At 33.7% G+C, this 15,302-nt stretch overlaps 2 protein-coding genes across 3 annotated transcripts in view; one reads left to right on the forward strand and one right to left on the reverse strand.

Annotated features, from left to right (window-relative positions):
- LOC119831072 (neurotrophin 1) overlaps positions 1–7,087 on the forward strand; it is a 16,273-nt gene extending 9,186 nt beyond the window's left edge. Inside the window, exons 2-8 of one of the 2 annotated variants that reach the window (XM_038354313.1) lie at positions 878–1,258; positions 1,957–2,134; positions 2,480–2,666; positions 3,758–3,907; positions 4,545–4,715; positions 5,022–5,145; positions 5,545–7,087. In XM_038354313.1, coding sequence (XP_038210241.1) covers positions 878–1,258; positions 1,957–2,134; positions 2,480–2,666; positions 3,758–3,907; positions 4,545–4,715; positions 5,022–5,145; positions 5,545–6,549 — 2,196 coding nt within the window. In that variant the 3' untranslated portion in view covers positions 6,550–7,087. The remainder of the gene's footprint in view (positions 1–877; positions 1,259–1,956; positions 2,135–2,479; positions 2,667–3,757; positions 3,908–4,544; positions 4,716–5,021; positions 5,146–5,544) is intronic. The other variant, XM_038354315.1, reaches the window with a different exon arrangement.
- A 141-nt stretch (positions 7,088–7,228) lies between these two features.
- On the reverse strand, positions 7,229–11,871 carry LOC119831073 (myb-like protein X). Its single transcript, XM_038354316.1, has one exon. The coding sequence runs from the start codon at positions 11,806–11,808 to the stop codon at positions 7,318–7,320; it is 4,491 nt and encodes a 1,496-aa protein (XP_038210244.1). The 5' UTR covers positions 11,809–11,871; the 3' UTR covers positions 7,229–7,317.
- Positions 11,872–15,302: the final 3,431 nt, after the last annotated feature.

The following is a 15,302-nucleotide window of genomic DNA, read 5'->3' on the forward strand; positions in this document are numbered from 1 at the left end:
GATTAAGTAAAAATTGTAATTTATTTAAATAAATTATTTTTTTAAAAGTAATCTCGACCGAGTTATTTTTACTTGCGTATATATCCATTATGTCACAAAGAGAACAAAGCACAATGACATGAACGCGTCCCGAATCTGTTTTAACAATACATTTGTAGACTTTGACCTTAAGATCAACTACAATTGCAATTCAAATTAGTATGAAAGTAGTCCCACAATTGTGTCATTCTCAGGACCGTGAAAATTAAGATAATATTATAATAGTGCATAACAATACAGATGTGATAAAATCTAGCCTCTGTTGATATTAATTATTTGATAAAATAGCTAATTGGATAATAGACAAACTTGATTTTTAATTTAATTGAAAAAAAAAACACGTGTTTAGTGAAAAGTTCAGTGGTTCTTATAAATATCTAAGGATAATATTTAAATTCTTCTTATTAAATATGGTTAGATATAGGATACCCGGCCTAGCATACCCGACCAAACGTTGCAGTAGCTGTGGTTAAATTTATTGTTAATTATAAATTACTGGGCTAATTGATCAAAATAAAAAATAGTATCCCATATCTTATGTTGGACCAAATTACACATAAAATGCCAAATTTCATCAAAATCTTTTGAGTTGGTGAAGAGTTCATTGGGAACAAATCATAACACTGGATTTTACATATTAAGATACTAACATCTCATAATTAAATTAATTGCGGTTGCAATTTAGATAAGGAATTATTCAGTAACATAGCTTAGAGCTACTTCTTTAGCACAGTCCTCGATCTGTCTGGGCTAACTGGAAAAGTTGAATACTCTTCATTTATCTATCTTAAGTCACTTTACTTTTCGAAAACATTTCATAACTTCCAACATATTACAGGTAAGATCACTACTCAACAACAACTCAACCGCTGACCTCATGCTACCAATCTTACTGGACACAGCAAACCTATTCAAAAAAGCACTTCGCTCTGGCAAGCAAACGCGTGACTTAAGATTCCCACCCAGACCACAATACCAAAGACGATCCTACACCGAAGACACACTCAGCGATGAACCATTGGACATTGGTGTAGAAGATCTCAGGCTAGAAACAACAGCAAATGTACAAGAACAAAAACATGTACCAAAAACAGAATCAACACCTACACTAAGATCAGACAAGATCAAACTGCCACCAAGAAATCTGATCGCCAAACTAAACAATACAGACAATATTAAAGTTCAAAATAAAACGGAACATGATATTGGTGATGATAATGTAAGTATAATAGATAATACATACACAGCAAATCATCTGGAATCTACTACACACTAATCTCTATTATTAACATTACAAAAAAAAAAATTGTGATCCTAGAGACGAATTTATCGACTACGTTTACTAATATTATAGGCTTGTGAAATCGATTTTTTTACAAAAATTTGCCCGACTTCGAAAAATAAATGTAATTACTATAACGACTATAACGCTATAACGACTATAACGCTATAATTACTATAACGCTACCCACTCATCAATTTGAAGTCGATGCCAACGAAGTCAAGAAGACGATAGGTATGTAATAAGTTACTACTTGTGATACTATTTAGTAGTATCGTATAGACTTGGCTGGCAGCGACTTCAAATAAATGAGTAGCGCTTATACTATCTTCCTTTTCTTTTTTGAAAATCAGTTAATATTTTTAAACGATATATGTATTAAGTTTTTAAAATGACACGAAATTTAGTTTACTTTTAACTGTGCTTTGCAAAGTTTTATGACAAAGTGTTTATAAAACCTTAAAATTTTATTTTATACTTTTTTTGTTTGCTTTAAAGCTATTTGAAATATTATGCTGCAGAGAAAAAAATATATAAAAATTATTAAATCTTCCTCGTCGAAACCTGACACAATGAAGTATAATGCTATATCCTTCGAAGTTAAGGGTATTAAAATATTTAAAATGAATTTACAGAGAAATGTATCCAGACAAGCAATGGATTCTTCGATGAAGCTAAAACCCGAATCATCAACAAGAGCCTACGATAATGGGACCTTCGACCTGATAACGGATGCTACAAACCAAACCATATCACAAGACCTGCCGGTGGCTGAAAAACTACGCTCTTTGAATAGATACATTGATAGAAAAGGTAAAATAGTACTTAGTAACATTATAATAAGATATAAAATGATGACCTTCCGTCAATGTTAGGGACATGAGATAACCCGCAGCGTAGTATCTAGGTGAAAAGTAGCCTAAGTCTAAGCCTAAATTCATACACATGTGAAGCTGTTTTTTTTGTGAAAGAATAAAAAAAAGTCCATAAATGCTTAAATTTAAACATTCATTTATTAAACAAGATTATTTTAAAAGCACTTTTGAATTGTCGATATCCAAAAATTGTGTATCCCTAGTTCGAAAAATAGTTTGTACAAAAAGTAATTTTTTAAAGTCACTTAATATTCCATTTTTCAATAATAATATACCATTCCAGGAAACCTAATACGTCGTGGTACCTACCCTCCGAAACCCCCACAGCGTCGGACCACCGCTGAACCTACTATAGGACCCATTACTAGGCGAAGGCCAATACCAGCCAGGAAGCTACCTGTGGCTAATGATCATGCGCAATGCGAGCTGTTTACAAATACGTTGTGTCTGCATAGCGAAGACTATCCAACGTAAGTTATAGAAGGGAATCATGTTTATAATAGAGAATTATTGGCCGATTTAGCTCGCGCACAACGATAACATTTTGTCGATCCGTTTTGTCGTGTTAGATCGTCTACGTCTATTTCTCTATTGTCTCTAAAGCGTTCTATATCGTGATGGCAAAATGATATAGAGTTTTGACTAATTATTTCTCGAAGAAATTAAACTTTGTTCGCTAAGCGCAAATTAGAATTCTATATTTTGGATACATTACTCATATTTTCAGTACTTCGCTATTGTAGAGTTTCTTTTTTATTAACTCCGTAAAACACAAATCACAACTTCATTATAATTGTGTCTGAATATCCTCATATATAAACTAAGATCGTAAAGTTAAAACAAAAAAGCGAGAGGTCAACCGTTGCGTAAGTAGAGCGGAGCAATGAAAGCAAAAGTAAATAAAAGGGAAAGAGTTACTAGCGCCAGATATTAGCGAAAGTGGCATTACTCGTTTTTAACAAACACGCTTCCGAGACATTGCGGAATCTTAAAACGATCATGCTTAGCTTTGTTTAGATATATATCTCTAACACGATACATTACGTCATGTTTGTAATATTATGGAGAAAAATGTAGATATAGATAATTATGCCTAAGTGGCGTTGCCGGCTACGTAATCAAAAGCATTTAATATTAAAATGTCCAAATAGATGACTTTGGAAAATGGTTGTCAAGGTTAGTTAACTCCTGTGATACGTTGACAAATAATGTCGCCATGTCATCTTAGAGCTCTAAACTTATCAATTGCATTATTTTTTATATGACTAGTGACTAGACACTTCAATGTTTATAAATTAAGTTTATAAAAAAGTGTCTGATTTTCCTTATTCCTTTCCCCTTAACAGCGGGTAGCGCATTCTCAGAGGCACTATATCTATATCATATCTGTGCGAATGTTCATGATGGTGATAGCTTACCATCAGGCGAACCACGAGTTCAGTTACCCGCTATGACAAAAAAAAGTCTTATAAAAAATTACCACATGAATAATATTTAGTAGTTTAGTACCACGTAACTAGTAACCAAGCACCTAACATTTTTATCACTTTATTATTTCCAGGGACGCAATAATGCAATCTATAAGAAGAAATAAAGCAGCGGCTGGCGCGCTGCTGGCTGATTTCAAGGAGCCCGGCGAAGGCGCAGTGGACGGCATTACTGCAGCACAAGAAGCAAAATATACCGCTGATCATTATTTGATTTCTAATCGGTAAATAATTTGTATTGATACTGTCTTGATTTGTCTTTCTGATAAAGCTGTGAATAATCTCTATGTATACCATAATTAAACATAATGATAATGCGGAATTTTTATCTTATCCAGTGAGTGATTATTTACTAGCTCCAGTTAGTAATGAATGAATGAATCACTTACTGGCCGTTTCTCTCGTGAAATACCCGAGCAAAGGTACGTGAGTACTATGTGCTTATCTAGTCGCCAAATTCTCGCGTTTGTAATATTTAACACTTGGTTTTGACCACGAATGTCGTGGTATTCGATACGTTGGCTCAGTAATATATGAGACATACAGTAGGTATGAAATATCAAATATTGTGCGTATTTCTTTGATTTATAAGGATGCTTATCCGCACATATAATATGTTCCTACTGCAGGAACACATGCCGCCTATAACGGCCCAGACTGATCCACCACGCTGCCTGATTTCATAGCGATATCTTCCTTCACTGTAACGAGCAGCGGTTCGATGTAGGATTCGAAAACGCGCACTTCGCCGTATCGTGACGACACCAGCATAATTTTCAATTATTTATAAGCCTCTTAATGCTGTTAAACTAAAAATTAATAGCCTTTACATTACAATTAAATTTTAACAAAAACTTTTAGTCGCGGCGACACAGCGAACAGAGACTTCGCGGGAGCTGGTGAGGCTGGATTCATGTGCCCGAGTACCGTGAAGTACGCGCGACCGCAGCGCGCCAGAGCAACTTCAGGGCAATGGAAGTATATCGTGAATACCGGCGAGCATACGCAGACATTGCGGTTGGAGAAATGCTTGTAAGGATATATCATTGAAACGATTATATTTTAAATGATATTATTTTATTAGATATTGCATTTAAATTAATTTCGGAATTTTGCAAAGTATATGTGGTATTTTCTTGCGTTCGATTTTACGCGAGTATTATACATTTAGAAATTAAAAACTTTTTATGTTTTACAATACTGAGCCAATACTTTTTTCGTACATTTTTAGTTTTGAGCAGCTTATTTCATAACACATATGATCTTTATACCACGTGCCAGCTGAAAGCTCAAAAATTATTTTAATATTTTACTCAGCGGAATATTTCCATTTTCCAGAAAACCAAAGGAGTCTTGTACATATTTAACTGACAATTTCAAATCCAAATGCGTTCAAGTTTATAACTATCACCGACTATTGACTTGGGACCAGCAAAATGGATTGCATATGGATATTTTTAAGGTATGTTCCATGCTTTAAATAAAAATCAATATCAAACTAATTGTGGGAGTCGAGCACGCTTCGGCACGAATTGGGCCAGCTCGTACCGAGGAAGTACCACACCCCCACAGAAAACCGGCGTGAAATAGTGGCATGCCACTGTGTTTCGTACGGCGAGTGGGGGAGCCGGAGGCCCTTTTCCTTTTCCCCACCCGTCCTAGTCCATTCCTTCTTTCCAGTCGTTAATCCTTTCCTTTTCCCTTACCCCATAAAAGCGGGCAGCGCATTCACAGAGGTACTACCTTTGCGAATGTTTATGGGCGGTGGTGATCGTTTACCATCAGGCGAACCACCAGCTCAGCTGCCCGCTATAACATAAAAAAAAAAATTAAATATTAATAACCTTGAATTATTGATCAGGTCCCAACGTGTTGCTCCTGCCACATCGAAGGCTACAGCGTATCATTTCCACCAGTTGGCCAGAGAGTACACGAAACATCATCTGAACATTTTCCTGGCGAAGATTTGTCCTCTGAACAAGGGAATGGAGCTTATGAAGATGTCCAACCAAGCGTGCATCGACCTTCCCTCAACAAATCACCTGGGTTTGGCTTCAGCAAACCAACAGAATCTTTTTCCTCTTTCGGCGATACTCACAATGTTTTACAAGGTTCTTCGTTTTCAAACACTAAAGTTAACATCGATGACCTAAATAATATACAAACAGGTCCTAAAGATTCATATGGGAATTCGTACTACCCCGATACATTTAATCAGGCTAGTTCTATAAGAAGCGTCAAAAGACCAGTACCGAGAAATCCTTCTGGAATTGGAAATCCTCCTAGTTTACTAGCCTCAGACTCAGCTACTTTGCCTAGCTACTTGGAACCACCTACACCATCAGCTCCTTCATCATCATTCTCGTTTTCAAAGGATACACTGAATAAATATAAGATTAATGATCAATATAAACGAACACCAGTGCGACCAAATCGCAGGCCTATAAGAAAAAAGATTTCAGCTGTACCAGATGACTTAATGTCTTCTGGGACATCAGCCATAGGAGCTTATCAGCCTGAAACCTTTGACACTATAGAAGAAATGGATGATGATCTTGAAGAAACGAATGTTGCTAAGCCTATTAGTCATGCATTGCCAAGGCCTACGATTGCAACAAAGTTGCATTCGGTTACGGAGAATAAGTTTAGTCATAACAATGAACAAACCAACAGTAAAACAGCTGGAGATGATAATGGTAAAAAAATTAATTACAATTACCACCCTATTATAGATTTCTTTGGAGATGAGGAAAAAGAAGAGAATGAGTCCATAGACAGAGAAGATAATTTAGATTCTTACTCAACTTCGTTGGAGTCAGAATGGAAACCAATCAATCACACTCCTATAGATAGAAGGAAGCATTAAACTATAGTTAATTTATTAGAATAACTAAATATTTAATTTTATATAAGATACTCTTAGTTTTAAAATACTGTAAGCTTTACTTAGTCGTAATATTTACAAACTTACTTCATGAGCAAAACCAAATTTTATAATGTTATTATTTATTTAATTAAACATTAATAATTTATATGCTAGATAAGTTTTCTTACTTGCAAAGATTTTTTACAATACTTGTCAGTGCAATATGATAGTTATGGATTAAATTACTTTATTACGATATGTTATTACTTTAAGGCGTTTGTCTATTGTAAAGATCTTGACGCTTTTATATAAGTTCTAATGGAAGGAGACAGCATTATTATTAATTTTATGGGTAATTTGAATTAATTGGATTATGTGCGCGATTACTAAACGTATTATTTATTATATTTATTTCTTTCTATTGTTAATGAATTTTCGTAATGCATAACTATTAATGCTGTTTTTCCGATGTTAGTCTTCTTTATGTGAAGAAAAACAAACAACCGTTCTGGAAATATATTCTTTTATTAAACTTGAATTATAGTTTTATTGCATAAACTTAAAACTAAATAAATTTAGAATTATAAAATATAAACAATTTTTATCACAGAAATTAATAATAATACTTTGATAAAATACACAATAACTATAATAACAGTCAATTCTTTACATAAAATCATTTTTTTACATATTTAATGTCGTTGAAGGAGTTAGCGACAATTTTGGCACGATATTACATATAATTCTTTTTTTTACGCATTTTTACAATTAATCAACATAATAATATTGTCGTTTACTAGGGTCCAATATGAAAGCAGGAGGTGTTGTTAGTTCAGGAACTACGCGAGCGAAAGTATTCAATAGTTCAGCTTCTTGTTTTCGATTTCTTATTGGTATTGTTCTACCTGTAGTTGTACTCGTAATCGAAGGTGTTGTTTTAACTATATCGGCCTGTACTATTTTAGCACTCCTATAGTTGCCTCCATGCATCGGTCTATTATTACTTCTCGTGTTATATGTTTTAAAGTTACCACCATGCATATTTCTTGGATGATTTTCTGCATCCTCATCTTGAAATTCAATAAGCTTTGCGCTTTTTTCGTTCTCATTTCGATTTCGTCTTAATTTTCGTAAATTTTCTTGACGTGTACTAATCGTCGAAGTTTCTGCTTTTGCTCCGCTCCGGTCGTTTAACTTTGCATTTCTGTTGCGCACATTTCTTGATCTTATCACATCACTTTTTATTCTTGGCCTGGCTGTGGTCGGTTCAACTTGTATTGTACTTTTAGTTTCACTTTGGGAACCTTCAACATCAACATTTGAACCTAAATTTTCTTGGCGTAATTCTTCGGGCTTAATGCTTCTATAATTTCCACCATGTCGTGGACCGGTTTCGAGGTCTATGTCATCTCTAAATATTTCAACCCCACCTAATTGGTTAATATCCTTAGCCAGGTTATCGTCTTTGTACAATTCTAATGCTTCTGAATTCTTTATTTTTTTTTTCTTTGGTTCTTCCATCTCTTTCACGACTTCAACTTCTTTTATGTCTTGCTTGAAATGGGTTACATGAGGTGATTTTTCATCCACTGGTAATTCTTTATGAATTTCAACTCTTTTCCTAAAAATCATTGGTCGTTGCTCATTCATTTTATTTAGTACTTCAGTAGTTGCCGTGGGTTCTGTCGTTCTTAAAAGAGTTCTTTTTGTGGGCTCTGATGTGGTAGTTTCCATTTTAACTCTCTCATTTGGTGCACTTATTTTTTCCTTCCCTATATGATGCTCATCTTTACGATGGTCATTATTTTCTTCGACATCTACATCATCGTCATCATCATCATCATCATCATCGTCATTATCATCATCATCATCATCGTCATCGTCGTCCTCATCATTTTCACTATGACCACCATGCTCATTTTCATCGCTGTCGTTTTCTGCATCCTTTTCATTTTGAGTAGAAGAGAGCTTCCGCTTTTCTTCTTTCTCATACATTGGGATATACTCATCCATATCGTGTTGCACTCCTATCATAGCATCGATTTCTTTTTCTCTCATATCATCGTCATCATCACCATATCTTTCAGTATCTGTTACCAGAGTACTTTTTGTGCTCTTTTTTTTCTTCTCCCTATATTTTGGTGATCTTACATTATCATCTCTGTTATTAAATTTTTGATCATTGATTTTTTCAAAAGGCTTTTCTGTGGTACTTGTCGTATGAAAACGGGTGACAAGCCGTAATTTTGACGTTTCAGGTTGTTCAGTAACATCTGGTTTAATGGTGGTTGTTAAACGTATCCTTATTTTAGCGGGCTTTTTTGTTGTTGTTGTTGTAGTCAGATCATCTTCATCATCTTCTTCGTCATATTCTTCATAATCATCGTCTTCATCATTTTCATCAATATCTGCCCGAGGTGTCGGAGTTGTTGAAGGAACAACTTTTTCTATTTTGTTGCTAGCTGCTAAATTTTGTGTCATTAAAGTTTGTGGCAGATATTTGGAAACATCGAAATACGGTTTATTAGTTATTTCTTTATTAATTGTGTCGTCCATATGTTTATTAGAATAATTTTCATTTGAAATCTTCTTTTTATATTCATCCACTGAAATGGAGGATCTGTTTTCGACGGGACTATAAACAGATTTATGATTACCTCGATCTAATTCATATCTTGGTTCCCCTCTTCTTTGATCAACACTGACATCAACAAATTTTGTTTCTTGTGCATTAGCTGGTCTGTCATTTTTACCAATATCCTTGTATTGCTTTTGATTATTTGAACTTGCTCTTTCGATTATCTGTCTTGTTTGAAGTTTTTTTATGAGTGGACTCACATTTCCATTCCCTGTTAGTTTTTTCGAATCTTGTGATTGACTCTCTTTGATTACTTTATATGGTTCGTACATAAATGTTGCAGATCTCTTTTTTCTCAATATATGTGGCATTTTTGTTACACTTTCTTTATTAATATGGTGATTATATTCTTTTGAATCATTTTGGTCTGAAATATTTTCAGTTTTATTATTTTTAAAGGTGTTGTTATCATACAGTTTATTGAGTAAACTAAGTATGTCTGGATTTGATTCAGTGAAGTTATTTAAAGTGTTTTTTGTTCGTTGCTGTAAGTTACCATTAGGCAAAATAAATATTTTATTATTTGGCTTAGATGGGGGCAGAGGATTATTGATAGTTTCTTCTTTGAAAAAAGGACTGTCTAATGGATCTTCTCCAAAGTATTTAGCCTTCAAGCAATCAATTTTATCACCGAGTCCCTTCAGTCTTTGTTTGTTTTTAAAGTTTTTAAATTCTTCTTCTCCTTTGTCTGAATCTTTTTCATCTTCATCCTCATCATTGTCTCCATCATCATTCGAAGAGGTAACATCGTCATTTTCAAATTTCTCTGGTACAGGATTAATTTCAGTTTCGACTTCAGGACATTCTAGAGCAATTCTAGAATTGTAAAATGCAGTATCACTGCTCATTTTCTGTGGTATAAGTTTAATATTTTCGGCATATCGCAGTGGAGAGTTTTTGTTAAGTATTTTCGAGTTTTTAAAATAGTATGGATATTTTTTTTTCAACTTATTTTTATACTTTTCAAACAAAATTTTTCGATTTGTTTCTTTAGTTTCGGGTAATCTCAACTTTAATTTGGGCTCAGACATATTTAGCTTAATTTCTCTTTTTGCTACCTCATGTTCTAATACGCTTTCTAAATTTTCATCACGATTTTCAGTGCTATCTTTCAGATTTGTCTGAGTATTGTTATCATCGCGTTTATTTCTCTCATTGTATTCAGCGGAAGTTATGTCTTCGTCATCAGTTTTTTCATTATAATCATTCTCGTCTTCAGTGTAGTCTTCAGTGTCATTTTCATCTTGACTGTCCACTTTTTCGTCATTCCATTTTTCTCCATGTAGGACTTGTTGCCTTGAAGCTGTTTTTCCTTCATCAGCAAAACCGATATCAATTGTAGGTATTTTATATTTGCCTTTGCTGCTTTCTTTTTCTTTCAAAAAACCACCATGACCTTCATGGTCTGATGCATGTTTCTGTTCACCTCCATGATCATACGCCGAGTCTTCATAACCTTCTTCAGAATAAACGACTTGATTTTTGCTACTTTTTATCGCCTCTCTTAATCTGGGAGCATTTTGATATTCTTCTAAATTTTGAGCGTCTCGGAAAGCTGCAGATTTCGGCAGATGTTTAAATGTTTCAGTTTTTCGTACCTGAGCGTAGTTTTTTATTGGGACAAATGTCTCTTCTTCATCTTGCGCTTTATTTTCTTCTTGAAATTCTAAATTTTGATTAGCCACTGGTCTATTTTTTATTATAGCTTTGTTTATGGATTCATCAAAATTGTTTCTTATTTTATTGTAATTGTCCTTCCCTTTTTCATAGATATCGTACCCATCTGGTTTTTCCGCATATTGTTCTGGTGGTGTTATTTGTGGATATTCGTTGCGTTCATCATCATAAGTCAATGCGTGTTGTTGTCTTAATCGATTTAAATGATGTTTTAATGGTCGATAGTGCATAGGAGTAACCTTTGCATAATTTTGGTTCCATGGATGCTTCAGTTTTTGATTTAAGTAGTGTTCTCGGTGATTCGTTATGGGGATCGGTTGGTAATATATTGGTTTTCTCTGTGGCCTATGGACTTCATATCTTACAGGCTTATTTCGAATAGGAAACCTCTTCCTATCTGTAATTTCAGGACTCTCTAAATATTCATCCTTTTCTACATTTGGTTCTCCTGCATCCTGCTCATATTGTTGTAATCGATTCTTAGAATCCCTCACATCGTTTCTTATTTTATTTAATACGGGGTCTTTATATATTTCTTGCAGCGCGGGTATTTCCGCCTTGTAAGGGTGAAACACTTCATAGTAATTTGAAACTGGGCTCACTTGTCGATTGTTGTCTTGCTGAACATATTGTTGGTATGGTTTATAATTTTGATTTTCACTGTTAAGCATTTGATGTTTACCAAATGCTGGTTTGGTCAAGCCTGTATGCGGTTGGACGGGGTACGACTCGTAGTGTTTCTCCGGTGACTTGACATCGTGGAACTTGGCGACATCTACAGCGAACTGCGGTTTGTTCGCCGTGTACTGGAAGTATTCATTAGGAACTGGTTTGTCCTCAAGCTTAAGTGCTTCTTTCACTTCACTTTCGTCCCAGTTCACTGGCACTCGTATAGCAAGGCATATTGTACACTGGAGCACTAAGATCACGGTAGTAATGTGCATTGTTTACATCACGGATCGGCAGGGCGCGGCGGTCGACTAGCCCGGCCGACGGCTCGGTCACCGTATTTATCGTCTCGGTCGAGCGTCGCGGAACGATTGCAATCCATTCGTTTTGTTGAACTCATTTTATTTCAAGCAACAGGCGGTAGCGTATAAAAATAAAGTTGTCATGTAAAATTACACATTTATTTACACAAAAATTAAGATGATAATAATAAAAATTATGTTTTTAATGTTAGTTAAATAAGCAAACCAATAGACTGATGGTATAATTTAATAAGAAAATTGGAAATTTCATCAATATAAAATGTCTGAATACCAAGAATCAGTAAAAATCTTTCCACATTTAAGATATCCAGTCTCAGTGAGCAAACCTACCTTCCAAATTCCCTATCAAAACCGCTGCACGACAATCACTTAAGTGCTAGTGAAATTGAGCAAAAAAAGCATGTAACCCGACTTAATGATTAACAAAATAGATAGTGTTATTTTAGCGTACAAAGATAGCGGATGCCGGGCTAGTGTGAAAGGTACGAGTCCACTTTCGATTGTATTAAGCCCGGTTTTGTGACCCAGTTGTCCCTTAGCTGCATTTAATTTTAACCAGGCTTGGTATTTCGTTTGATTCTTGCGAGTAAAGAGTTTAGCCGTTTGCACAAAGCTCATAATTTTGAAAGTAAGACATGCAAAAAATTAATTACTTAATTCAATTTATTTTATTCAGTATCTTTGAACTACTACTACTATATAAAAAAATAGACTATATAAAAATTTAAATACTCTCCAATATTTAAATTTTTTTATATAGTTACACTAATATGATAATGAGGAAACTTTTGTATTTTTGTATGTATTTAACGTTTTCACGCAAAAACCACTGGACCGATTTCAAAAATTCTTTCACCATTAAAAAGCTACAACTTCACTGAGTGACATGGCTACATATATGTACCACGGACAAAGCCGGGGTGAACAGCTAGTTAAATATAAAATCTAACGAATGTTATAAATATGTCTAGATAGATAAATGGATAATTGTTACTCAATCAAGCCTATATATGTGTCTTTCATATTCGTGTTATGGTCGTTAAATGATAACAAAAACTCAAAAAACAACCAAAACTAGAATACCAATTGTGTGGTAAATTACAATAAAAAAAAAATAAGTTTTGTACATGACTATTATTCTTATTTCAACAGCACAATATGTCAAAACATAAAATACAATGTATATAATTAGCTAGGAAACTTTAATGCTATAAATATTCAAACACCATGACCTTATAATTTTTGGTCAAGGCGTCAATTATCTGTTGATAAATCAGTCTTCCCTTAATTAAAAAAAAAAAAAATATAGTTGCAGTTATTCGTCACATTTTTGTCGTAAAATATTAAACGAATCTTAACCAATTACCTATTAATAATACATAAAGGTTTACTCATGGAATTGGGTAAAGCGAATGATCTAGTTTTAGATAAATATACCAGACACACCTAAGTGTATTAATGTTGATCGTTTCAGTTTAATTTGAAACCTGTTCCCTGCGAATACAGACCGTTTTTTCTTAATCTTAGTCCTGACCCTTTGGTGCATTGTATCTATTGCTAAGAAGGGTTATTAGAAACTAGAAATAATTAATAGCATAGAAGGGTCACTGTGACTTAAAGATCATAACAATATATTACTCATATTACTCAACGAGCAAAAAATGTTTTCAGTAACAAAATGAAAAATTTTGTCGCAATTCCAATCAAAATTATTAATTCAAAAGCAGTATAAAGCACCCATAAGGTTTATAAAAAGAAATTTTATACAGGAACATAACTAATTACGTTTAGAATTGATCATTTCTTCATAATTAATAAAAATTTGACCTTGTAATTATAAACAGAAAATAATTATTCAATCTTTTATGTGAACGTCGCTTTATTTTTCTTATGATATGCAATATTCGCAATTACAATTGACAAATTTAAAACAGCATGTTTTATCTATTACAGATGACAATAGAGAAGTTAATAAACTTATCGAAAGAGCTATCGTAACTGCAATGAAATCATCGAGACAGAAATGTAACAATGATGAAAATTGGCTATAACCGTCATGCTTTGGGCAACTGACTTAGAAGTAATCTTTAACCCTATTTTGCCTAGTTGCATATTCAGTTTACATTACTCTATCTGTTCGCCCCGGTTTTGCTTGTGGTATATGTCACTCAGTCCAGTCGCAGCTTTGTAAGTGTGAAAGAATTTTTGAAATCGGTGAAGTAGGTTTTGTGTGTATATGTAATACATTGCATACAAATCTTTCCTCTTTTTAATATTAGTGTAGATTCGAATTTTAAAAGAATCTTGACGCCTTTTTCGACTTTAATAATATTTATAATCGAAGTTCATAATGCATGATATGCATTTTTACACAGGGGTTATAGTTTTTTATTTCTAATATGTTTCAATTTGTCTAGAGTAACTTAATATATGTGTATACTAACAATTAATCTTAAAATCCTACTAATATTATAAGTGCGACAGTTTGTAAGGATGTGTGTGTGTTTGTTGCTCTTTCACGCAAAAACTACTGAACCGATTGCAATGAAATTTGGTACGTAGACAGCTGGACAACTGGAATTACATATAGGCAACATTTTATCCCGATATTCCTACGGGATACGAACTTACACGGATGAAACCGCGGGGCGCAGCTAGTATACTATATGCTACAGTTAGAATGATAGCTGGTGAAAACCAGTTTTGTATGCAAAATCAGGCTATGTTATTTTTTATTTTTGTCTTAACTGAGGGTATCGGTCAAATCCACTTTTATATTTTTATTGCAGTCAGTTCTCATCGTTCAAGTCTTGAGTTTTGACTGTTCTATATATTTAAAAATTTCCATGCCACAAATGTTTATCTATTAACCAGATGGCGTTATGGAAACTTCAAAAACAAGATAAATATAATCTAAATATAGATAATATTAAAAGATATCTACCTAAATTCCTCAGCTGGTATGTTTATGTTTATTTTTAATATACATTTGATTCTATACAACATAGAAGACTAAGTATAAGTTTTACTTTTATTATTTAGGTATGGTACAACACAATTACTATTTACATAAATAAAGTATGTTTAATGGTGGTCAATGAACCCAATATTTTCATATAGTTATATAATTCTAGCTACACGCCCCGACGCCGCCCGGGTAGTTATTTATCGTTGTTAAAATAATACCTATAAACTATCCAATCTTTTAAGTTGGATCAAACTTAAATTAAAATCGGTTCTGCAGTTTAGGGAGTCCATCGCAACAAACAATGTGACACGTAATTTATAAATATTAAGATTAAAATGTTATAATAATACATTCAAACCGAAACGAGCCTAGGTGGGCTGCCAGTTTTGATTTCAACATCAGAAATTATTAGATCGCTGGAGCATATAAAAGTTATTCAAATGGAGTTTGTACATACTTGAATTCATTATAGATTTTA

Source organism: Zerene cesonia, chromosome 13, assembly GCF_012273895.1.
Source record: "Zerene cesonia ecotype Mississippi chromosome 13, Zerene_cesonia_1.1, whole genome shotgun sequence".
NCBI classification, from domain to species: domain Eukaryota; kingdom Metazoa; phylum Arthropoda; class Insecta; order Lepidoptera; family Pieridae; genus Zerene; species Zerene cesonia.

What these genes read in the sequence shown, in the direction of transcription:
- LOC119831073 (XM_038354316.1), bottom strand. Translation starts at nt 11,808, where the DNA reads ATGCACATTACTACCGTGATCTTAGTGCTCCAGTGTACAATATGCCTT.